The sequence below is a fragment of the Salvelinus namaycush genome, chromosome 19, assembly GCF_016432855.1.
Source record: "Salvelinus namaycush isolate Seneca chromosome 19, SaNama_1.0, whole genome shotgun sequence".
In the NCBI taxonomy this organism is placed as follows: domain Eukaryota; kingdom Metazoa; phylum Chordata; class Actinopteri; order Salmoniformes; family Salmonidae; genus Salvelinus; species Salvelinus namaycush.
Genome location: NC_052325.1, coordinates 8,758,052 through 8,785,606, shown reverse-complemented (window position 1 = coordinate 8,785,606; position 27,555 = coordinate 8,758,052). Strand labels below are relative to the sequence as shown.

The following is a 27,555-nucleotide window of genomic DNA, read 5'->3' as shown; positions in this document are numbered from 1 at the left end:
CCTTAGTTCCAGTGAAGGGAAATCTTAACGCTACAGCTTAAAATGACATTCTAGACAATTCTGTGCTTCCAACTTTGTGGCAACAGTTTGGGAAAGGCCCTTTCCTATTTCAGCATGACAATGCCCCCGTGCACAAAGCGAAGTCCAAACAGAAATGGTTTGTCAAGATCGGTGTGGAAGAACTTGACTGGCCTGCACAGAGCCCTGACCTCAACCCCATCGTACACCTTTGGGATGGACTGGAACGTCGACTGCGAGCCAGGCCCAATCACCCAACATCAGTGTCCGACCTCACTAATGCTCTTGTGGCTGAATGCAAGCAAGTCCCCACAGCAATGTGCCAACATCTTGTGAAAAACCTTGCCAGAAGAGTGGAGGCTGTTATAGCAGCAAAGGGGGACCAAGTCCATATTAATGCCCATGAATTTTCAATGAGATGTTTCACTGCTGAAGCAAGCCCTCGTTCATTTGACAACAAGGCCTGCTAGAGCAGCTTAATGCACTAAGTGCTTTCCATTTCAATGAAGTATTGTGTGCAGCATGCAAAGAGTGAGCATGGTGGTGATTATTGGCCTTTTGGACCAGTTAGCCCAGTTATGGTTGGCCCTAGTCCTGTAAAATACAGGTCACTAGCATGTGGTGTAGCCTCCATAGCTTGGCCGTCAGTCTGCCCTTGATTCTCAGTCTGCAGAATCTGGTTTGGGACTCTCTCCCAAAAATGGTTTGAATTGAATCTCCCAAAAATGATACTGAATTCATTAAATATAATTGGAAACTGAAGTGTTTTATTAAACATAAGCTGCCATCTACAGACTAATATTAGCAATGGAAGACTCCATTTGGCTAAATAGGTCAGATATTTCTAGTAACAGACATGAGAACTGATGAAGAACAGATTTAGTCATTGTCAACACTTCAAAACGCCAAATAATCCCCAAGGATCTCCTCTAACATGTTATATCATTTGTATACATCTGATTTACACATCTCTGCTGATTATGAATGTCAGAGCGAGCAAAAAGGGAAAGGCACCTTCAGAGATGGTGTGGAAATAATCAATCAATAATCTCACCTATTCTGACCAAATAGCTATTCATAAACATTACAAAAAAATACATGTTGTATAGGAAATGATAGATCCATTAGTTCTTAATGCAATCGCAGTGTTAGAATTCTAAAAATATCTTCATTACGACATAAGGCTTATGTTATAGCGAGAGAGTGGCCAAAACCGGGGCGCAAAACTACTAGTATACAGTTCGACAGATATATGAAATAGCATCATAAAATGTTTCTTACTTTTGGTGATCTTCCATCAGAATGTTGGACAAGGGGTCCTTTGTCCAGAACAGTCGTTGTTTGGATTTAGAACATCGTTTTTCCCTCTTGAATTAGCCAGCACACTGGCCAAGTGGCTCGAAGCTCTCCTTTCTGAACAAAGGCACACAACGCAACACGCCTAACGTCCCGAATAAATTTCAAAAATCTAATAAAACTATATTGAAAAAACATACTTTACGATGATATGGTCACATGTATCAAATAAAATCAAAGCCGGAGATAAAAATCGCCTATAACGACAGCTAAACAGAAGGCAAATCCAGGACCAACTTCGCGCCTTCCTGAAAACATAAAATGGGTGACACGTCATTCCAAGAGGACGTATTCCATCTCAGACCAAGATAATCACTCCATTTCTTCTCTCACTGCATCTTGACATCCTGGGGAAGGTGTATGACGTGCATGTATACTCATACGTGTCATGCCCATTTATAGGCAGGCCCTTGAACAGAGCATAATTTTCAGACTTTCCACTTCCTGGTCAGAAAGTGTGCTGCCAAATTAGTTCTGTTTTACTCACAGACAAAATTCAAACGGTTTTAGAAACTAGAGAGTGTTTTCTATCCAATAGTAATAATAATATGCATATTGTACGAGCAAGAATAGAGTACGAGGCTGTTTAAATTGGGCACGTTTTTCCCCCAAAGTGTAAATAGCGCCCTCTATCCTCATCAGGTCAACCTATGACCTCCTTCATGGGGGGGGGGGGATCATAAACCAAGGACACAATCCCTACACTAGCCTGACTGATGTTGTACATTCACCCAAAAATTGGTAGAGAAACACCAATACTACATTACCCTATGCATTTCAGCCATCACTCCATCGCTACTGTGGGAAGGAGGTCGGAAGTACGATGTTAGAGGATAATGATATTAATTGAGCTGAAACAAACACTTAGGGGTACAAATAAAGTTTACTAGGGCTGTCCCCGACAAAAAATTGGGTCGACCTAGAGTCGTCTCTTCTTTCAACCAATCAGTTGGTAGAAATTTTAAAACGTGTATTTTTCCATATATAGACACACCCTATGTGTTTAAATAAAATCACTATACAGTATGTAGGTTACTGAGCTTGTCTGATGTTTTAAGCACACTGTGATTAAATAATTAAGACAAAAATGACTCAAGAGCGAGCCAGAGATCAAGATGGCCTAACCAGAAGGAAAAAAACAAGTGTTTCTGACCCTCTTCCTCCTGCTGCTGCTGGCCTTCGCAGATTCTGCTGTTATGCTCCTGATGTTGCTGGTAGGTGATAGGCTACACCAGGGGTCGGCAACCTTTTCCATGTGGAGTGCCAATTTATCTTACCATTTCTATCGATCTGCGTGCCAGTTACGATTTTCATATGCATATTCTCGTTTAATTTGATTTATAATAACGTCTTCGTATCTCAAAATCATTATCTAGTGGTTAATCAAATATCGAAAAGTAACTTATATTGCCATCTATGAAAAAATTGCCTACATAATGCCAACAAATAAAAACATTTCATCCTGCAGGTGGAAAATATCCTGATTAAAAATATCCTATAAATCACATTGGCTATGCATTGCCTGTCTGCAAGGAACTTGAAACATTGTATCAACTATTAATTTGGGTCTGGCCTGGCCTGAAGCTAGCTCTAGCAAACTTGCAACATTATATAAAATATTCTAGGCCTTCAGATTTTCCAGCGCAATTGAGCTCCGGACAGACATAGCTGTAGGCTATTTGTACAAAGGATAAGCAGTAGGTAGGTAGGCCTATTTTATGACTTTCTACCGAATCAGAGCACGACATGGTTTCCTCCTTTCATACCGAGTGGTTTTCAAAAGAGACCTGGAATTGTTTTTCAAATAGGCTACTTTGATTATCTCTTGTCATTCTTAAATCGAAGTAAAAACAGATTTTGTTTACTTGCTGTTTGAAAAAAAATAAAAAATAATTTAAGACAATCAGAAATACTATCAGATCCCCAAATGGGCACTTTTATAGGTCTTGCGCACAGGCCAGGTAGCCTAGGCCTACTTCTATGCATAAATCAGGCACGCGTCCTTACTCAAAATTGACAGGAGCACTACAAACATGTTTAGTCCACTGAGACAGGCCTCTCCAATGGATTAGTCCACTGAGACAGGCCTCCGCAATGGCTTAGTCCACTGAGACAGGCCTCTACAATGGATTAGTCCACTGAGACAGGCCTCTACAATGGATTAGTCCACTGAGACAGGCCTCCACAATGGATTAGTCCACTGAGACAGGCCTCCACAATGGATTAGTCCACTGAGACAGGCCTCCACAATGGATTAGTCCACTGAGACAGACCTCCACAATGGATTAGTCCACTGAGACAGGCCTCCACAATGGATTAGTCCACTGAGACAGACCTCCTCAATGGATTAGTCCACTGAGACAGGCCTCCACAATGGATTAGTCCACTGAGACAGGCCTCCGCAATGGATTAGTCCACTGAGACAGGCCTCCACAATGGATCAGTCCACTGAGACAGGCCTCCACAATGGATTAGTCCACTGAGACAGGCCTCCAGAATGGATTAGTCCACTGAGACAGGCCTCCAGAATGGATTAGTCCACTGAGACAGGCCTCTACAATGGATTAGTCCACTGAGACAGGCCTCTACAATGGATTAGTCCACTGAGACAGGCCTCTACAATGGATTAGTCCACTGAGACAGGCCTCTACAATGGATTTAGCCCACTGAGACAGGCCTCTACAATAGATTAGTCCACTGAGACAGGCCTCCTCAATGGATTAGTCCACTGAGACAGGCCTCTACAATGGATTAGTCCACTGAGACAGGCGTGAATCAGACGTGTCTCATGTGCCATAAAAAATAAAGAAATATATAGAGTAGAGTAGAGTGGACCTCCATTACACACACACCTGCAAGCTGACTTCGGTTGTCAGTTGGACGGTGTTTCCTCCGACACATTGGTGCGGCTGGCTTCCGGGTTAAGCGAGCAGTGTGTGAAGAAGCAGCGCGGCTTGGCAGGTCATGTTTCGAGGACGCGTGACTCTTAACCTTTGCCTGTCCCGAGTCCGTTTGGGAGTTGCAGCGATGACACAAGATCGTAACTACCAATTGGATATCATGAAATTGTGGAGAAAAAGGGGGCACAAAAATAAAAGAAGCTGAAGCTAGGATTATGTGGCTGTTCACAGGGTTAGTGCCAAGTCTCTTCCCCAACACTGTGATTAGTGGTACGTTCATGAAACAACATGCTGCTGATGTATAATGCATTACGGCTTCTGCTGTACTAACATCCACAAAATGTGCACTTAGTGTGATCTTGGTGTCTTGAGAGCAGGGTAAGTCGAGCTTTGTCTGAATGAGACCTAGGTGGACCGCTGACAAACTGTATGGCCCAATTCTTTATTAAACGGCAAAAATACAAATATGGCTTTGTTATTTAATTATTTCGCTTTTTGGCTCTATAACATGCTGGTACATAAAACCAGAACAGCGTGACTAATGGATTGAGTATCAGTCTAAAAGGAGAACACAGTAATTTTCCATGTTAGGAGAGAATGGGTAGGGCACTGACACAGATATTTGGGTACATGCACGCACAAACACGCACACACATCAATATTTAAATGCACAGATAGAGAGACAGACAGAAAGAGTGAGTGAGTGAGGGAGAGGGGGAGGGACAGATGTAGAGAGAGAAGAGAAAACCATTCCACATTAACTGCCAGCAATACTTATTTTCTCCAGTAACATCACAGTAAGATTTGTGTGTCTGGGGTTAAAAGAGCTTGACTATTTCTCTGATCCTGAAAAAATTTGAAATGGTGCTCTCTCTGTCTGTCACTCCCTTCAATCGCCATTCACATCCCCCAACTACATGTACCCCAACACACATCACAGCCAACTACATATACCCCAACACCCATTCCCCAACTACATGCACCCCAACACACATCACAGCCAACTACATGTACCCCAACACACATCACTACCAACTACATGTACCCCAACACACATCACAGCCAACTACATGTACCCCAACACACATTCCCCAACTACATGCACCCCAACACACATCACAGCCAACTACATGTACCCCAACACACATCACTACCAACTACATGTACCCCAACACACATCACAGCCAACTACATGTACCCCAACACACATTCCCCAACTACATGCACCTCAACACACATCACAGCCAACTACATGTACCCCAACACACATCACAGCCAACTACATGCACCCCAACACACATCACAGCCAACTACATGTACCCCAACACACATCACAGCCAACTACATGTACCCCAACACACATCACAGCCAACTACATGTACCCCAACACACATCACAGCCAACTACATGTACCCCAACACACATCACAGCCAACTACATGTACCCCAACACACATCACAGCCAACTACATGTACCCCAACACACATCACAGCCAACTACATGTACCCCAACACACATCACAGCCAACTACATGTACCCCAACACACATCACAGCCAACTACATGTACCCCAACACACATTCCCCAACTACATGCACCTCAACACACATCACAGCCAACTACATGTACCCCAACACACATCACAGCCAACTACATGCACCCCAACACACATCACAGCCAACTACATGTACCCCAACACACATTCCCCAACTACATGCACCCCAACACACATCACAGCCAACTACATGTACCCCAACACACATCACTACCAACTACATGTACCCCAACACACATCACAGCCAACTACATGCACCCCAACACACATCACAGCCAACTACATGTACCCCAACACACATCACAGCCAACTACATGCACCCCAACACACATCACAGCCAACCATACAACCACTTCTACTCCTACAGATTCAAAGTCATCAAAAAAACGTCAGGAAAACAATTGGGCAAATCTAATGAAGTTACAGATATGACCACTTGGCTCATCCAGTGGTGATTTTAGCATGTAAATCTTGGTGAGAAAAACTGCATGCCAGCAAAGCCACTACACAACACTAAACAATACATTAATTGCACTATAAAGGTGACAAACAGTTCGACAAACTGTTAGGGCCTACATAAAGCTGTCCCAACAGTTTCAAGTTTCTTCAAGTGCAGTCGCAAAAACCATCAAGAGCTATGATCAAACTGGCTCTCATGAGGACCACCACAGGAAAGGAAGACGCAGAGTTACCTCTGCTGCAGAGGATAAATTCACTGGAGTTACTAGCCTCAGAAATTGCAGCCCAAATAAATGATTCACAGAGTTTAAGTAACAGACACATCTCAACATCAACTATTCAGAGGAGACTGCATGAATAAGGCCTTCATGGTCGAATTGCTGCAAAGAAACCACTACTAAAGGACACCAATAATAAGAAAATACTTGCTTGAGCCTAGAAACACGAGCAATGGACATTAGACCGGTGGAAATCTGTCCTTTGGTCTAATGATTCCACATTTGAGATTTTTGTCTTTGTGAGACGGAGAGTAGGTGAATGGATGATCTCAGCATATGTGGTTCCCACCATGAAGCATGGAGGAGGAGGTGAGATCTTCCTGTTTGGGTTGGGTTGGCACCCCCCCCCCCCCTTGGATTGTGCCGTGGCGGAGATCTTTGTGGGCTATACTCGGCCTTGTCTCAGAATGGTAAGTTGGTGGTTGAAGATATCCCTCTAGTGGTGTGGGGGCTGTGCTTTGGCAAAGTGGGTGGGTTTATATCCTGCCTGTTTGGCCCTGTCCGGGGGTATCATCGGATGGGGCCATAGTGTCTCCTGACCCCTCCTGTCTCAGCCTCCAGTATTTATGCTGCAGTAGTTTATGTGTCGGGGGGCTAGGGTCAGTCTGTTATATCTGGAGTACTTCTCCTGTCTTATCCGGTGTCCTGCGTGAATTTAAGAATGCTCTCTCTAATTCTCTCTTTCTTTCTTTCTCTCTCTCGGAGGACCTGAGCCCTAGGACCATGCCTCAGGACTACCTGGCATTCCACTCCTTGCTGTCCTCAGTCCACCTGGCCGTGCTGCTGCTCCAGTTTCAACTGTTCTGCCTGCGGCTATGGAACCCTGACCTGTTCACCGGACGTGCTACCTGTCCCAGACATGCTGTTTTCAACTCTCTAGAGACTGCAGGAGCGGTAGAGATACTCTCAATGATCGGCTATGAAAAGCCAACTGACATTTACTCCTGAGGTTCTGACTTGTTGCACCCTCGACAACTACTGTGATTATTATTATTTGACCATGCTGGTCATTTATGAACATTTGAACATCTTGGCCATGTTCTGTTATAATCTCCACCTGGCACAGCCAGAAGAGGACTGGCCACCCCTCATAGCCTGGTTCCTCTCTAGGTTTCTTCCTAGGTTTTGGCCTTTCTAGGGAGTTTTTCCTAGCCACCGTGCTTCTACACCTGCATTGCTTGCTGTTTGGGGTTTTAGGCTGGGTTTCTGTACAGTACTTTGAGATATCAGCTGATGTAAGAAGGGCTATATAAATACATTTGATTTGATTTGATTTGATAATGCTTTGCTGGTGACACTGTCTGTGATTTATTTAGAATTCAAGGCACACTTAACCAGCATGGCTACCACAGCATTCTGCAGCGATATGCCATCTCATCTGGTTTGAGACTATCATTTGTTTTTCAACAGGACAATGACCCAACACACCTCCAGGCTGTGTAAGGGCTATTTGACCAAGAAGGAGAGTGATGGAGTGCTGCATCAGATGACCTGGCCTCCACAATCACCCAACCTCAACCCAAATGAGATGGTTTGGGATGAGTTGGATTGCAGAGTGACGGAAAAGCAGCCAACAAGTGCTCAAGATATGTGGGCACTCCTTCAAGACTGTTGGAAAAGCATTCCAGGTGAAGCTGGTTGAGAGAATGCCAAGAGTGTGCAAATCTGTAATCAAGGCAAAGGGTGGCTACTTTGAAGAATTTAAAATATATTTTGATTTCTTTATCATTTTTTTGGTTACTACATGATTCCATATGTGTTATTTTGTAGTTTTGATGTCTTCACTATTATTCTACAATGTAGAAAATAGTCAAAAATAAAGAAACCCTTGAATGAGTAGGTGTGCCCAAACTGTATAATTTATCTTCATATGACAAGGATTGAAAAGGATTTGCCAGTAGATTGCCGACTTTATGCATGTAGATAACTGCTTGTCTAGCTTGCTAGCTAAGATTTTGAAAGTATGATGTTGACATGATCAGTCCAATCAAAGCTAAGTTAGATAAAACGTGAATTGATGTCATTTTATCTGTGACCAGTGACCTTGAGCCTTCTTGGATGGGCACTTCAAATGTAAGTCTATGGCAGCACCCAAAGGGGCTTGACATTTCGAGCTCTACCCATAGATTTTGTGGTGACGTAGTGTCCCCATGAGTGACAGAACACTGAGCTAATCACGGCCCAACTAGAGAACATTACCAACCCCCTTTCCGCTGGCTGCCCCACCACCACAGAAAGCACTGAGCTAGGCTGAAACACCTGCATTTTGGTGCTGCCTTACTTCAAGAAAGCAAAAAATAGACCATGGTTGTATGCGGCTTTATTAAATCAATAAAACATATATTTTTACATTGTTTGCAAACTGATATGCGACACCTATTAATGCCAATATAACATGTAAAACAGAAGAAATCCCTCCCTTTTTTTAAGCTAAACTGTTGGGGCTCAAAACAGGTCGCCACTGGACTCATCTAATTACAGACATTGTAACGCCCAACGCAGGAGGTGAGAAGCAGGTACAGGGAGTGAACCATTTAATATAGACGGACATGCAACGGAACAAGAACAGCGTCTGGACATAAACACGACACGACAAACAATGCTACTACAGGGAACAACACAGAGGAGCAGACATATATATCTAGGGGCAATCAACCAAGTGAGGGAGTCCAGGTGAGTCTACTGAGCGCAGCTGCGCGTAATGATGGTAACAGGTGCACAGGTATGATGAGGAGGGGGAGCGGGAGCAGGCGTGACAGACATGAACACATGTCTCATCTAATGAAGTTATACATGAACACATGCCTCATCTAATGTTTATTTCATATACAGTATTTGGAAAGCACAGGCTTCCAAGCAATGGAAACCGCAACAACCTTCCTTGTGTCACTGAGCTCTGGGCTGCTCAGGTCTGCTCTGCTCTGTGTTGGTGCACACTGCAGGCCTTCGTAAAGTCAGAAAAGAGTGCTCATCAAGGTGTGAAGAATCAGCCACAAGGGATGACAGTTTATTTCCCAGTCAGAGGGAGCAGTGAGTAGGCCACAGCAAGTTATGTAACCCACAGCGATGCCCCTTTTGTTTCCCTACAATACGATACCTTGTCTGATGGGCTGGAAGATTATACCAGAAAAACAGGAAGTTAATACCAGAGGAACAGGAAGTTTATACCACAGGAAAATGACGTTTATACCAGAGGAACAGGAACAGGAAGTAGTTTATACCAGAGGAACAGGAAGTTTATACCAGAGGAAGAAAACGTTTACACCAGAGGAACAGTAAGTTTATACCACAGGAACAGGAAGTTTATACCACAGAAACAGGACGTTTATACCAGAGGAACAGGAACAGGAAGTTTATACCAGAGGAACAGGAAGTTTATACCAGAGGAACAGGAAGTTTATACCAGAGGAACAGGAAGTTTATTCCAGAGGAAGAAAACGTTTACACCAGAGGAACAGTAAGTTTATACCAGAGGAACAGGAAGTGTATACCAGAGGAACAGGAAGTGTATACCAGAGGAACAGGAAGTTTACACCAGAGGAACAGTAAGTTTATACCAGAGGAACAGGAACGGGAAGTTTATACCAGAGGAACAGGAACAGGAAGTTTACACCAGAGGAACAGTAAGTTTATACCAGAGGAACAGTAAGTTTATACCAGAGGAACAGGAAGTGTATACCAGAGGAACAGGAAGTTTATACCAGAGGAACAGGAACGGGAAGTTTATACCAGAGGAACAGGAACCATTTACAGAGGACCGGTTAGGTTTTTACAAGCAGAGCAGTGCAATAGAAAACATTTCAGTCACTAGGAATGTAAATCCTACCACAGACTCATCTTCCACTGGCTGAACTCGATGCTCCTGTAATGAAAACCCCAATAATTATAATCTAATTGTCTTGGAAGGGTAGTCTGAAAACAGCCCTCCTGACATTGGGCCAGTGGGACTAATATCCTAAACTTCTTGAGCTGCTCGAAAGCAGACTGTCTCACTGTGATCACGGTCCTTTATTATTTAAATGTATAACTGCCTTAACTTTGCTGGACCCCAGGAAGAGTAGCTGCTGCCTTGGCAAATACCTGCAGTGATCAAATCCATCACCATCACTGCTGCTGAAGGACAGGACTCCGGGTAGTTATCGATGCAATTAAAGGCTTCATGCTGCTGAGCTTCAGGAGTCGTTGTCACAGCAACTGTTACCAAGACATCCAGCACGACCACACTGAAGTAGTAGAGAGACACTGACTGGCCAGTCTTGATCAACACAATGCTATTTGAGACTAGGACACTCAATGTGGCTGGGGACTTCATGCTTCTCACTGCTGCTTCACTCACTGCAGGCTGCAGGGTGTTTACCTCACAAAGAGACGGCATTATCACTCAGACAGCATTCAGGGTTCAGCACTCCATTCCACGAAGAAGGAGGATGGGGTCTTTAGTCTTATGAGCATGGAGTATGGAGGTATACAGAACTGTATTTTGTAAAGTTATCTCCACAGCTTTTCCCCCCCATTTTGTTTACTCAAAAGGACTACTTAGGCTACTGTCTTTTTCAGCGAAATATGCACCAATGATTTTCCACTAAAGATGCCATTAAGGAAGACCCCAAGGCAAAGTCTATTCCAGTACCACGAGTACAGTCAGACATTTCTCCCCCCAGTGCTGAGGCAATTGTAAATATTGAATCTGTGTTCAATTGAGCATTGATAACAGCTTGATGTGCAGTATGGTCTCCTCTGTTCATATCAGTGTTAGCTAGCTGCCTCCTTCAGCAGTCATGACACCCAGCTGTTCATATCAGTGTTAGCTACATCCTTCAGCAGTCATGACACCCAGCTGTTCATATCAGTGTTAGCTACATTCTTCAGTAGTCATGACACCCAGCTGTTCATATCAATGTTAGCTACATCCTTCAGCAGTCATGACACCCAGCTGTTCATATCAGTGTTAGCTACATCCTTCAGCAGTCATGACACCCAGCTGTTCATATCAGTGTTAGCTACATCCTTCAGCAGTCATGACACCCAGCTGTTCATATCAGTGTTAGCTACATCCTTCAGCAGTCATGACACACAGCTGTTCAAATCAGCGTTAGCTACATCCTTCAGCAGTCATGACACCCAGCTGTTCATATCAGTGTTAGCTACATCCTTCAGCAGTCATGACACCCAGCTGTTCATATCAGCGTTAGCTACATCCTTCAGTAGTCATGACACCCAGCAAGGACTCCCCATCACTACAGCTCAGTTATCCCACCATGGTTCTGTTGTGTTTACGGGGCACTACCCCATAGTGGTAAAGGGTAAATGTATATGAATACTATCTAAATAAAGACTACTTTGTAGAAATAAGTCGCACAGAGCAAAATGTTTTACCCTTACAGTGTAGCACAATCAGCATGCCTACCCTCCTTCCATTTTTAATTTGCGCGTTTTAGCTTCCGATGGAGAAACACGTCATCTCTCTCTCCTTCTCTTTAATTAACCTGAGTCTAGGTGGCAGCTGGCGAAATTCACATATTGAGACATCCAGAGACAGAACTTCCTGATGAGCTTCAGGCATAAACAACAGCATGACCTAAAGCTCTTGGTTACGAGCTGGGAAGAAGTACTATACCCTAGTTATAGAGTCTCTCAAAACAAAAATAAATTACTCTTTGAGAGAATAAAATTAATCAGCCTAGCCAAAGGACACTGAATTTTCCTGACAGGCAATGTTTGACTTTAAATTACGATGGTAATTAGAGCCTAGCTCACTGATGACATCTCTATGTGAGATCTCTTGGAGAGTTCTTTTCAATATACACTAGTGGAGCACAGGCGAGTACTACACACACTGCTGCACCCGCTCCCTGAAGGGCCGACCCTCAGGGCCAACACAGGAAGCCTCGCAGCATGCTGTGAGAACAACACTTTACACAGCAGTTGGGAAACCTGACAATATTTCTCAGCAGCTAGGGTCAAACATACTGACCACACTGTCAGTCACTGGGCTCTATTTCAAGCATCTCTACTACGAGGCTCTATTCATACCCATCTCTACCACGAGGCTCTATTCATACCCATCTCTACCACGAGGTTCTATTCATACCCATCTCTACCACGAGGCTCTATTCATACCCATCTCTACCACGAGGCTCTATTCATACCCATCTCTACCACGAGGCTCTATTCATACCCATCTCTACCACGAGGCTCTATTCATACCCATCTCTACCACGAGCCTCTATTCATACCCATCTCTACTACGAGGCTCTATTCATACCCATCTCTACTACGAGGCTCTATTCATTCCCATCTCTACTACGAGGCTCTATTCATACCCATCTCTACCACGAGGCTCTATTCATACCCATCTCTACTACGAGGCTCTATTCATACCCATCTCTACAACAAGGCTCTATTCATACCCATCTCTACCACGAGGCTCTATTCATACCTATCTCTACCACGAGGCTCTATTCATACCCATCTCTACTACGAGGCTCTATTCATACCCATCTCTACTACGAGGCTCTATTCATTCCCATCTCTACCACGAGGCTCTATTCATATCCATCTCTACTACGAGGCTCTATTCATACCCATCTCTACAACGAGGCTCTATTCATACCCATCTCTACTACGAGGCTCTATTCATACCCATCTCTACAACGAGGCTCTATTCATACCCATCTCTACTACGAGGCTCTATTCATACCCATCTCTACCACGAGGCTCTATTCATACCCATCTCTACCACGAGGCTCTATTCATACCCATCTCTACTACGAGGCTCTATTCATACCCATCTCTACTACGAGGCTCTATTCATTCCCATCTCTACCACGAGGCTCTATTCATACCCATCTCTACTACGAGGCTCTATTCATACCCATCTCTACTACGAGGCTCTATTCATACCCATCTATACTACGAGGCTCTATTCATACCCATCTCTACCACGAGGCTCTACTCATACCCATCTCTACCACGAGGCTCTATTCATACCCATCTCTACTACGAGGCTCTATTCATACCCATCTCTACCACGAGGCTCTATTCATACCCATCTCTACTACGAGGCTCTATTCATACCCATCTCTACTACGAGGCTCTATTCATACCCATCTCTACTACGAGGCTCTATTCATACCCATCTCTACTACGAGGTTCTATTCATACCCATCTCTACCACGAGGCTCTATTCATACCCATCTCTACAACGAGGCTCTATTCATACCCATCTCTACTACGAGGCTCTATTCATACCCATCTCTACTACGAGGCTCTACTCATACCCATCTCTACTACGAGGCTCTATTCATACCCATCTCTACTACGAGGCTCTATTCATTCCCATCTCTACTATGAGGCTCTATTCATACCCATCTCTACTACGAGGCTCTATTCATTCCCATCTCTACTACGAGGCTCTATGCATACCCATCTCTACCACGAGGCTCTATTCATACCCATCTCTACTACGAGGCTCTATTCATACCCATCTCTACCAAGAGGCTCTATTCATACCCATCTCTACTACGAGGCTCTATTCATACCCATCTCTACCACGAGGCTCTATTCATACCCATCTCTACTACGAGGCTCTATTCATACCCATCTCTACTACGAGGCTCTATTCATACCCATTTCTACTACGAGGCTCTATTCATACCCATCTCTACTACGAGGCTCTATTCATACCCATCTCTACTACGAGGCTCTATTCATACCCATCTCTACTACGAGGCTCTATTCATACCCATCTCTACTACGAGGCTCTATTCATACCCATCTCTACTACGAGGCTCTATTCATTCCCATCTCTACTACGAGGCTCTATTCATTCCCATCTCTACTACGAGGCTCTACTCATACCCATTGAATGAGTCCTCTGTGTGCTGTATCTATTTCCCTCCATCATCACGTCTTCTTCCCTCTCTTCCCTATCCCTACCTCCCATCTTGCTCCCTCGCTCCCAGCAGGAAGCACTGTGGTCAGAAGATATTGCTAGTTGGACTATTCTCAGGAAAATAACCTAGTCTTGATCAAAGCTCCACCATTGTCAAGGGCTATATCAGGGTCTTAGCATATACCTTAGTGTAATACCACAATATGACAGGAACTCTGGGAGAAAACACGGTACAGAACAACCAATCAATTTTTGTCAATTTCAACAGGAAATATCGTGATTTACATGTCTGTTGGATAAAGCTCAAGGTCTTAAATTAGCATTCACATTTCAAAAAGCATCCATTACCTTTCTTTAATATATCTCCTAACCATATTGTCGTCTTCAGAACATCAGTCAGTCATTATCAAGCAGATTCGATTTCACATGAAAGGCAGCAATCTCAAAGCAAGCCTATTCTGAGATTTAGTGTTGTGCTAAAATATTGCACTGCAAAGAAAGGTAATCTCAAGCAGCTCTAATCTCAGAGAGAATCTTTAATAAACACAGAGGTAAATAGCCTGGTAATGAAAAGTAAAATGTATCATGGCAGATCTCTGGCCATTCAAACACATCACAAACTGTCCCCTATCCACAACCATATTGTATACCCAAGACAGACCAGTTGGTCTCATAACACACAATTAAATATTATGAAAGGTAATTTATTTACCCAGGAAAACTAGGCCTGATGTACTAATGGGTATCTGAATGAACTAAACCTCTCCTCCCGATCCATACACCCACCTGGGTAATAGTTTAAGTTGCTCTCCCATCTGTCTAGTGGGGTTGTAAACAAGAAACACAGAACTAGTTCAGTACCCTTATTCACCACACCAACAGCTAAAGTCAGAAATGTTGACAATGAAGGTTAGAACCCAGACATTTTCCAGCAGTGACATTTTCCAGCATAGTCTAGGCTCATTCATGCATACAGAACCTTGATGTTTATACAGTTACCCATGCCAACCTGTAACCCTTAACAACAGACTGCTGTCAGGGGGTAAAAATGATCTCCTGCTTTAATGGCAAAGTTATAAAAAGACAACAAAAGGATGACACTGTTTAAAGGCATACTTATATTTAACATTTTGTTATGCTAAATTCTCTCACTCGACTTGACACACAAAAAATAGAATGGGAAGTAGTTATACCTTGAACACATTGCACTATAAGCCAATCAGACAGAGAGCCAACCAGAACTCACCGAGATGTCAAAGACCTCCTCTGTGTCATCCAACATGCGGACCTTGATGGTGACATGGCGTCCGGGGGGCATGGTGGGCGGCCTGTGGCCAGGGTCCAGGGTGCTGATACCCAGAGTCTCCTGGGCTTCAAGACGCTGGGCTGCTGATGCTCTGGGCTTGGGCTCCACCATGGTGCTCTGTCCTGCTACCATCCAGCCTGCAGGGGAGGCAGAAGTACCATCACACACACATTCATGTAACAGAGTAGGTTCCATCCTTGTCTCTCACTAGGCTTGAACCTGTACACACGTATACACAAACACCTTGCAAGTCTATAATGCAGTTCAGATCATGTCTGTTGATTGTTAAATCTATTCATTGTTCAACTTGAGCATTAGGGAGTGGGACCCCTGTCCTATCCTGGAGAAAACAGAGGGGAGTATTACCAGTGGTGGAAAAATTAGTCAAAAGTCATACTTGAATAAAAGTAAAGATACCTTAATAGAAAATAGGAGAGAGTTCACATTGTCAGACTAGCAATGTAATCTAAGCTAAAGGGTGATAATTGTATCTTTTGGCAGAAGCAATTAGCTCCCTCTCTCTGCAAATGTTTTGCTTGATTTCAAAGTGCAACGGAATAACAAAGGGAAAGGGAATACCTAGTCAGTTGTACAACTGAATGAATTCAACCGAAATATGTTTTCTGCATTTAACCCAACCCCTCTGAATCAGAGAGGTACGGGGGCTGCCTTAATCGATGTCCACGTCATCGGCGCCTGGGGATCAGGTGTTGTTGAGGGTTAACTGCCCTGAAATTTCCATCCCTAACTATAAAATTTTCAGACAAGATAGAACTGCCAAAGGGGGCGGAGTTGCAATCTACTGCAGAGATAGCCTGCAGAGTTCTGTCTTACTATCCAGGTCTGTGCCCAAACAATTTGAGGCTCTACTTTTAAAAATCCACCTTTCCAGAAACAAGTCTCTCTCCGTTGCCGCTTGCTATAGACCACCTTCTGCCCCCAGCTGTGCCCTGGACACCATATGTGAATTGATTGCCCCCCCATCTATCTTCAGAGCTTGTGCTGTTAGGTGACCTAAACTGGGACATGCTTAACACCCCGGCCATCCTACAATCTAAGCTTGATGCCCTCAATCTCACAACAAATTATCAATGAACCTACCAGGTACAACCCCAAATCCGTAAACACGGGCACCCTCATAGATATCATCCTAACCAACTTGCCCTCCAAATACACCTCTGCTGTCTTCAAACAGAATCTCAGCGATCACTGCCTCATTGCCTGCGTCCGTAATGGGTCTGCGGTCAAACGACCACCCCTCATCACTGTCAAACGCTCCCTAAAACACTTCAGCGAGCAGGCCTTTCTAATCGACCTGGCCCGGGTATCCTGGAAGGATATTGACCTCATTCCGACAGTAGAGGATGCCTGGTCATTCTTTAAAAGTGCTTTCCTCACCATCTTAAATAAGCATGCCCCGTTCAAAAAAAATTGAACCAGGAACAGATATAGCCCTTGGTTCACTCCAGACCTGACTGCCCTTGACCAGCACAAAAACATCCTGTGGCATACTGCACTAGCATCGGATAGCCCCCGCGATATGCAATTTTTCCAGGAAGTTAGGAACCAATATACACAGGCAGTTAGGAAAGCAAAGGCTAGCTTTTTCAAACAGAAATTTGCATCCTGTAGCACAAACTCCAAAAAGTTCTGGGATACTGTAAAGTCCATGGAGAATAAGAGCACCTCCTCCCAGCTGCCTACTGCAATGAGGCTAGGAAACACTGTCACCACCGATAAATCCATGATAATTGAGAATTTCAATAAGCATTTTTCTACGGCTGAACATGCTTTCCACCTGGCTACCCCTACCCAGGTCAACAGCACTGCACCCTCCACAGAAACTTTCCCAAGCCTCCCCCATTTCTCCTTCACCCAAATCCAGCTAGCTTATGTTCTGATAGAGCTGCAAAATTTGGACCACTACAAATCAGCCGGGCTAGACAATCTGGACCCTCTCTTTCTAAAATTATCCGTTGAAATTGTTGCAACCACTCTGTTCATCCTCACTTTCGTATCGTCTGAGATCCCCAAAGATTGGAAAGCTGCCGCGGTCATCCCCCTCTTCAAAGGAGGAGACACTCTAGACCCAAACTGCATCTATCCTACCCTGTCTTTCTAAGGTCTTCGAAAGCCAAGTTAACAAACAGATCCCCGACCATTTCGAATCGCACCGTACCTTCTCCGCTATGCAATCTGGTTTCCGAGCTGGTCGTGGGTGCACCTCAGCCACGCTCAAGGTACTAAACGATATCATAACCGCCATCGATAAGAGACAATACTGTGCAGCTGTATTCATCGACCTGGCCAAGGCTTTCGACTCTGTCAATCACCACATTCTTATCGGCAGACTCAACAGCCTTGGTTTCTCAAATGATTGCCTGGTTCACCAACTACTTCTCAGACAGAGTTCAGTGTGTCAAATCGGAGGGCCTGTTGTCCGGACCTCTGGCAGTCTCTATGGGGGTGCCACAGGGTTCAATTCTTGGGCCTACTCTTTTCTCTGTATACATAAATGATGTCGCTCTTGCTGCAAGTGATTCTCTGATCCAACTCTTTGGACACTGTGTTAACTAACCTCCAGACGAACTTCAATGCCATACAACTCTCCTTACGTGGACTACAACTGCTCTTAAATGCAAGTAAAACTAAATACATGCTCTTCAACCGATCGCTGCCAACACCTGCCCGCCCGTCCATCACTACTCTGGATGGTTCTGACTTAGAATATGTGGACAACTACAAATACCTAGGTGTCTGGTTAGACTGTAAACTCTCCTTCCAGACTCACATTAACCATCTCCAATCCAAAATTAAATATAGAATTGGCTTCCTATTTCGCAACAAAGCATCCTTCACTCATGCTGCCAAACATACCCTCGTAAAATTGACCATCCTACCGATCCTTGACTTCGGCGATGTCATTTACAAAATAGCCTCCTAGCAATCTACTCAGAAAATTGGATGCAGTCTATCAAAGTGCCATCTGTTTTGTCACCAAAGCCCCATACACTACCCACCACTGCGACCTGTATGCTCTCGTTGGCTGGCCCTCGCTTCATATTCGTGGCCAAACCCACTGGCTCCAGGTCATCTATAAGTCACTGCTAGGTAAAGCCCCGCCTTATCTCAGCTCACTGGTCACCATAGCAGCACCCACCCGTAGCACGCGCTCAAGCAGGTATATTTCACTGGTCACCCCCAAAGCCAATTCCTCCTTTGGCCGCATTTCCTTCCAGTTCTCTGCTGCCAATGACTGGAACGAATTGCAAAAATCTCTGAAGCTGGAGACTCATATCTCCCTCTCTAACTTTAAGCACCAGCTGTCAGAGCAGCTCACAGATCACTGCACCTGTAGATAGCTCATCTGTAATTAGCCCATCCAACTACCTCATACTACCCCATACTGTTATTTATTTGATTTATTTTGCCCCTTTGCAAAGGATGTGAAAATTTAGCCTGTTCTGGGAAAATACATTTTCAGGATGCAGGGAGGTTCTGAGAAAGTTTTTCTATGTTTCCCTGAAAGTTTTCCTGGGAGGTTTTATTTACGTTCTGAGAACGGAAATTATAGATTATTTGAAGGTAATTAAATAATGTTCTGAGAACATGTTTCAATAAGACTTTTAATAACCCGGCTAGCTTAGTTTGGGTTAACTGTTTTGAACTCAAAGCACAGATAGGACACTTGGAATCAGTGAGATTCAAACCTATGATCTTCTGCTCTCTATTCATGGAATTAGTCCATTGCGCCACCAGGATGGAGCTAGCACTCATTAAGATCAGGTGTGGCCAATTAGTGGGCACGGCCAACACACCTGAACACATTTAACAACTGAGGATAGAGAGAGTTTTGTTGATGCTGAGAACAGAATGTATATGTTTATAAATAACATTTTTACAACGTTCTTTAAAAATGTTACTAATGTTTTCTTGCGTTTTTTATGGAAAGTTATCGTAATGTTCTTAGAACATTACTTTAAATAGAGAGTTGAGGCTGCAGAAAACAATCCCACAGAATAGGGATGGGCAACTGCAGTCCTCAGGGGCCGGGGAGGTGTCACTTTTCCCCATCTCTAGCAAACACAGCTGATTAAATGAATTACATTCTAAACTAAATATCATGATTAAATGATTATTGGAGTCAGGTGTGTTTGGTTGGGGCAAATGTATGACACCAATCAGGCCCCCAAAGACTGGAGTTGCCCATCCCTGCCATAGAAGAATGTTGTTTAACGTTCTCTGAACGCTCTGAAAACATGACTTTAAATAGAACCCTGAGGAAACCTGTAGAAAACGTTATGCTGAAGTACTGAAATTCCCACTGAAGAACGTTGTTTTCTTAATGTTCTCTGAACAATTTAAGAACATTACTTTAAAAGGTAGGAAGCATGAGTTATTTATGTAACAATGTAACAAAACAATATAGTGCAAGCGCGCTAGCTGACTGACATCTGGAATCTATTCAATTTGGATTTCGGCCTGGTGAAGCGCCCACCTCCTCCTCGCTTGGTAGCTAACTGATGCTGCACCCTTAAATGTTTTACCACCTTATGGGTCCCAATCTGTAAGTCTCTGCTCTCTCTTTGCTTTTAATCTGCAGGTATGTTTTAGTTGTGTTCTAGCAGGTCTGCAGTAGTTGGGCTCTAGCTTGCCGACCATAACCGTGGTGCTTGGCTAGGCTAGCTAGGCTATTAGCTAGTTGGCTAAACAGCTAACATTAGCTGGCTGGCTAAGATAACTGCATATAGCTAACATTCTTTGATAACTGGTTAAATCTTGTTATGTATTTCCAAAACTTTGGTTAACTTATTTTGAATTTCAGACCCCTTAATTTTTTCCACATTTGTTACAGCCTTATTCTAAAATTGATTTAAAAAATAGTTTTTTTCTCATCAATATACACAATACCCCATACTGACAAAGCAAAAACAGGTTTTTAGATTTTTTTTGTAAATGAAATGAAAAAAATCAAATTTCCGTAATTATTGAGGCCCTTTACTCAGTACTTTGTTGAAGCACCTTTGGCAGCGATTACAGCCTCAAGTTTTCTTGGGTATGACGCTACAAGCTTGGCACACCTGTATTTGGAGAGTTTCTCTCAAGCTCTGTCAGGTTGGATGGGGAGCGTGGCTGCGCAGCTATTTTCAGGTTTCCCCAGATATGTTCCATCGGATTCAAGTCTGGGCTCTGGCTGGGCCACTCAAGAACATTCAGACTTGTCCCAAAGCCACTCCTGTGTTGTCTTGACTGTTGGCTTAGGGTAGTTGTCCTGTTGGAAGGTGAACCTTTGCCCCAAGCTGAGGTCCTGAGCGCTCTGGAGCAGGTTTTTATCAAGGATCTCTCTCTACTTTGCTCCATTCATCTTTGCCTCGATCCTGACTAGTTTTCCCAGTCCCTGCCGCTGAAAAACATCCCCACAGCCTGATGCTGCCACCACCATGCTTCACGGTAGGGATGGTGCCAGGTTTCCTCCAGACGGGACACTTGGCATTCAGGCCAAAGAGTTCAATCTGGTTTCATCAGACCAGAGAATCCTGTTTCTCATGGTCTGAGAGTTCTTTAGGTACATTTTGGCAAACTCCAAGCGGGCTGTCGTACCTTTTACTAAGGAGTGGCTTCCGCAAGATTGAATCCCTGAGCTGACAAGGTAAAAATATGCCGTTCTGCCCCTGAACAAGGCAGGTAACCCACTGTTTCTAGGCCGTCATTAAAAATAAGAATTTGTTCTTAACTGACTTGCCTAGTTAAATAAAGGTACAAAAATAGACAGGTGTGTGCATTTCCAAATCATGTCCAATCTATTGAATTTACCACAGGTGGACTCCAATCAAGTTGTAGAAACATCTCAAGAATGACCAATGGAAACACAATGCACTTCAGCTCAATTTTGAGTCTCATAGCAAAGGGTCTGAATACTTATTAGAATAAGGTATGTTTTTTATTTTTTTTATAAATGTGCAAAAATCCTTAAAAACCTGTTTTCGCTATGTCATTATGGGGTATTGTGTGTAGATTGATGAGGAAACACATGTATTTAATCAATTTTAGAATTAGCCTGTAATGTAACAAAATGTGGAAAAAGTCAAGGGGTCTGAATACTTTCCCGAATTCATGTATTTTTCAACTGTGCTGTTTCACAAAAATTATGAACCTTTCTATTCTCATAGACTCTACATATTGTAAATTAAAGATACACATTTTTTTGCAAAGAGTATTATTATATTATTGATTGATTGACTATGACTTTTTAAATCACCCAGCAGTGCTATTTGCAGAGTTAGCTCCAGGTAAATGTTGCAATTCTTCAGACATTCCTGAACCTGTGACCAAAGGCAAGCTACATATGGACAGTACCAAAACAAATTATCAAATGATTCTGTCTCTTTGCAGCAAAATCTGCAGAGCTGGGATGGTTGTACCCGCCATACATATAACATTCTATTGGTTGCAAGAATTTTGTTAAATCATTTCAATGTAAAAACTCTCTGTTTTGAATCGAGCATCGTTTTGTGTATCAGTTCATAAACCTTGTGCCATGGAATCGGTACATTGAAAATCTCTTCCCAACTATTTTGAAATCTATATGGCACAGCTGTCCATTTTTTTATCCTTAAATTAAACTGGTATCCTTTTTTATTCATCACAATTTTCTTTAACCAATTTTGGTCTTTAATGCAGGGCCGACAGACACGTTCCTTACTCCCCCCCCCTTCCACTTACCTTTTCCATTTTTCAGGTAATGCTGCAATTAGTTGGTTGTAATTTTGAGTAGAGCAGACATTTCCATATATTTTTGATAGCTGCATGTGTGACATAACTGACTCTTCGTAAGAACTTTCAAAAGCCAAGCCCATCAATATATGATGAAACAACATCAGCAAGAGAAGGGACTTGTTTGTACAAATGACCAAATTAGAGTTGGAATATTAGCACAAAGAGTGAGTGAACAACAAAACAGTAGAGATGGTAAGAAGCAACCGAGCAAGAGAGAGAGAATGCCCCTAATAAGGACATACCATCTGGGCTGTGTGGTCCACAGACATCCAGCTGCTAATAAGGACATACCATCTGGGCTGTGTGGTTCACAGACATCCAGCTGCTAATAAGGACATACCATCTGGGCTGTGTGGTCCACAGACATCCAGCTGCTAATAAGGACATACCATCTGGGCTGTGTGGTCCACAGACATCCAGCTGCTAATAAGGACATACCATCTGGGCTGTGTGGTCCACAGACATCCAGCTGCTAATAAGGACCTACCATCTGGGCTGTGTGGTCCACAGACATCCAGCTGCTAATAAGGACATACCATCTGGGCTGTGTGGTCCACAGACATCCAGCTGCTAATAAGGACATACCATCTGGGCTGTGTGGTTCACAGACATCAAGCTGCTAATAAGGACATACCATCTGGGCTGTGTGGTCCACAGACATCCAGCTGCTAATAAGGACATACCATCTGGGCTGTGTGGTCCACAGACATCAAGCTGCTAATAAGGACATACCATCTGGGCTGTGTGGTCCACAGTCATCCAGCTGCTAATAAGGACATACCATCTGGGCTGTGTGGTCCACAGACATCCAGCTGCTAATAAGGACCTACCATCTGGGCTGTGTGGTCCACAGACATCCAGCTGCTAATAAGGACCTACCATCTGGGCTGTGTGGTCCACAGACATCCAGCTGCTAATAAGGACATACCATCTGGGCTGTGTGGTCCACAGACATCCAGCTGCTAATAAGGACATACCATCTGGGCTGTGTGGTCCACAGACATCCAGCTGCTAATAAGGACCTACCATCTGGGCTGTGTGGTCCACAGACATCCAGCTGCTAATAATGACATACCATCTGGGCTGTGTGGTTCACAGACATCAAGCTGCTAATAAGGACATACCATCTGGGCTGTGTGGTTCACAGACATCCAGCTACTAATAAGGACATACCATCTGGGCTGTGTGGTTCACAGACAACAAGCTGCTAATAAGGACATACCATCTGGGCTGTGTGGTTCACAGACATCAAGCTGCTAATAAGGACATACCATCTGGGCTGTGTGGTCCACAGACATCCAGCTGCTAATAAGGACATACCATCTGGGCTGTGTGGTCCACAAACATCCAGCTGCTAATAAGGACATACCATCTGGGCTGTGTGGTCCACAGACATCAAGCTGCTAATAAGGACATACCATCTGGGCTGTGTGGTCCACAGACATCCAGCCGCTAATAAGGACATACCATCTGGGCTGTGTGGTTCACAGACATCCAGCTGCTAATAAGGACATACCATCTGGACTGTGTGGTTCACAGACATCAAGCTGCTAATAAGGACATACCATCTGGGCTGTGTGGTTCACAGACATCAAGCTGCTAATAAGGACCTACCATCTGGCTGTGTGGTTCACAGACATCAAGCTGCTAATAAGGACCTACCATCTGGGCTGTGTGGTTCACAGACATCCAGCTGCTAATAAGGACCTACCATCTGGGCTGTGTGGTTCACAGACATCCAGCTGCTAATAAGGACATAACATCTGGGCTGTGTGGAGCTAGTCAATGAATGGCAAGCTCCAGGTGGTGGAATGTTGACCAGTTGCAGGAACATTCTGGGTTGAGGCAGCCATAGCAGGACAATCCACACCTAGAGGTCCTGCTTCATTCTCTGTTTATCACACATTCCAGCCTGCTGATGTCATCTGTAGACCTCACCAACTGGGGCATTGGAGCGTGATGAAGGCGACACCCAGGGCTATGAGAATAGGGAGAGAATGAGAATAGGGAGACCCAGGACTATGAGAATAGAGAGACCCAGGGCTATGAGAATAGAGAGACCCAGGGCTATGAGAATAGAGAGACCCATGGCTATGAGAATAGAGAGACCCAGGACTATGAGAATAGAATAGAGACCCAGGGCTATGAGAATAGAGACACCCAGGGCTATGAGAATAGAGAGACCCAGGGCTATGAGAATAGAGAGACCCAGGACTATGAGAATAGAATAGAGACCCAGGGCTATGAGAATAGAGAGACCCAGGGCTATGAGAATAGAGAGACCCAGGGCTATGAGAATAGAGAGACCCAGGACTATGAGAATAGAGAGACCCAGGACTATGAGAATAGAGAGACCCAGGGCTATGAGAATAGAGAGACCCAGGGCTATGAGAATAGAGAGACCCAGGGCTATGAGAATAGAGAGACCCAGGACTATGAGAATAGAGACCCAGGACTATGAGAATAGAGAGACCCAGGGCTATGAGAATTCAGAGACCCAGGGCTATGAGAATAGAGAGACCCAGGGCTATGAGAATAGAGAGACCCAGGACTATGAGAATAGAGACCCAGGGCTATGAGAATAGAGAGTCCCAGGGCTATGAGAATTCAGAGACCCAGGGCTATGAGAATAGAGACACCCAGGACTATGAGAATAGAGACACCCAGGACTATGAGTATAGAGAGACCCAGGACTATGAGAATAGAGACACCCAGGGCTATAGATGTAGGATCTTAAGGGCTATGAGAGAGCAGACAATGATAATCTCAACTGACACTTCACCTTCCCTGCACCCAAGCTCGACAGCCAGTCTACCATGTGTTGCCCAACAGTATGTGGCCCTCTGAATAAGAAGGCAGTATTCGGCTAGTGCAACTCACAGTCACAGCTCTGTTACTACTATGTTGTTAATGTGGAAGACAACCGGGCTGTGACATACGAATGGGATGCTAGCTCAAGAATATACAATTTTTAAAAAAAAAGCATCAAGGCCAGAGTGGGTTTAGCACGATGCAACGTGGAGTGCCTGGATACAGCCCTTAGCCGTGGTATAATGGCAATATACCACAACCCCCCGAGGTACCTTATTGCTTTTATAAATTGGTTAACAACGTAATTATGACAGTAAAAATAAATGTTTCGTCATAGCCGTGATATACGGTCTGATATACCTCGGCTTTCAGCCAATCAGCATTCAGGGCTCCAACCACCCAGTTTATAAAGTGCCATTTACCCTGGCTTTGAACTTGTTTGCTTGAAATTCCCCTCAACTGCGTAAAATAGTGCTGTTGCGGCTGGCTCTGGCAGGCCGTTTGGGCTGTAACAGAGGCTCCTCTGTCTGTATGCAGCAGGCATCAGGAGCACACAGAGCCCTTCAGAGCAGTCCAACGCATGCAGGCAACATTTCTGCAACTGCACAGCTGGATTTGATTACAGCCAGCTGATTGGCTTGAGGACGGTGTAGTTCAGCCAACGGTCTGCCTGAGACGGGCTGAAAATCCACTCCCATTTCCACTGGGTTGAGCAACATGCTTCAGCTCCACAGACATTAATACCTGGGTGTGGCTCTCATATTGGAGCCTATGCATTCAACCGAATGCCGAATTTCTAATTTCTCATTTGAATACCATCATGCCATTGTAAATGATGTGTTAAAGGGGGTTTGTATGATTGAATACGATTTCAAGGATGATACCCAGAATTCTGAAATGATGCAAGACCCGCACACCAGGGAAAACAAAACGAAACCCCTCTATGACTGAGGTTCCTATGGGATCTATCAAATTACATAACATTAGTATGCCTTCTCCACAATACAAGATTGTTAATGAGTGTATCTTTGGCGGAGGGGCGACCGTTTGACAGTTTGGTGAGCAATTTACGCACACCATATCAAATAAATATAAGCTGACAAACAGCTTTCAGGCTATGTATCTTTCATGCCTTTTGAGAAAATAAGAACGTTACTGGATTATTGGGGAAATTGTTATTGATCGAAGTCTTTATCACATTTTACGCACATACCGGCCTGTAGGTTAGAGGAGTACAGTAGCCTAATCCTTGGATATTTATGTTAGGCTACCACGCGTACTGTGACACAAATACACAGCCTGCACTCAATTGACCAGCTACTAACAACCCTCAATGGTAACAAAGTAACAATGGACTCTCACTGATTGCATTTTTTTCTCATTTAATAAATTGCAAACGTTATTGAGGGACGTCTAAGTAAATGCCGCATATTCAACACCCATTGTTCATGCCCAAAATATTGTATGAAGGCTATGGTCTATGGTCATGAGATGTTCTCCCATTCAGTTGTGGTCTTGTACATCAGATGTAGTGTAGTGCATGCCTATTGCTTTTTATCACCACTCTCTGTCGCAAGATAGTCTACCTATCAAGAACGACGGGGCAAAAACACGGTTAAATCTTCCATTCATTGACTACTTGGTTGTAATAACGATTTATAACTATCTGCGACAATTATAGGGTGATCATGATGTTAAAATTCGTTATGCTTCCAAATCCAAGGCAATTGGGGATAGTTCTACGATTTATCTATAATCTTCTCTTCTGAAACAAGTTGCACACTGCCGTTTTGCACACAGGGAAACGAACGGTATTAAATCTTACCCCGTCTTAAAACTGTGGACAATTCCCGTGTATATTTCCCAATTGACAAAATATTTTACATCCACTTCCAGACGCAGTTCAAGCTGCTTTTGTGGAACCAAATTGAGTTCAGATGCTGGTTTCTCCAGCGAGAAGCTTCTTCATGGTCGCCATGTCGGCCGACTGTGCGATAGACAGGATTACATTGAAATTAGTGGCAGATCCTCTCTTGTCTTGTTACTCCAACTAACAAGGAGGCGCAGTGCCTCCAGCTATTGTGCAAGGCACTGCACCTACTTGCAACCCATTCCTTGCCAAATAAATGTTTTTATAGCCACATAGCTCCATCTAGCTGTAGAATATGGGGCATAGGCTAAATTAGGCCTAGGCCTACAAAG

The 27,555-nt window shown here is 44.0% G+C and overlaps 1 protein-coding gene across 1 annotated transcript in view; it reads right to left on the bottom strand.

Moving 5' to 3' along the window:
• The window catches only part of LOC120063679 (FERM, ARHGEF and pleckstrin domain-containing protein 1), a 193,232-nt gene extending 165,899 nt beyond the window's left edge, over positions 1–27,333 (bottom strand). Inside the window, exons 1-2 of the mRNA XM_039013974.1 lie at positions 27,179–27,333; positions 15,706–15,902 (exon numbers count right to left, since the gene is read on the bottom strand). Coding sequence (XP_038869902.1) covers positions 15,706–15,897 — 192 coding nt within the window. The 5' untranslated portion in view covers positions 15,898–15,902; positions 27,179–27,333. The remainder of the gene's footprint in view (positions 1–15,705; positions 15,903–27,178) is intronic.
• Positions 27,334–27,555: the final 222 nt, after the last annotated feature.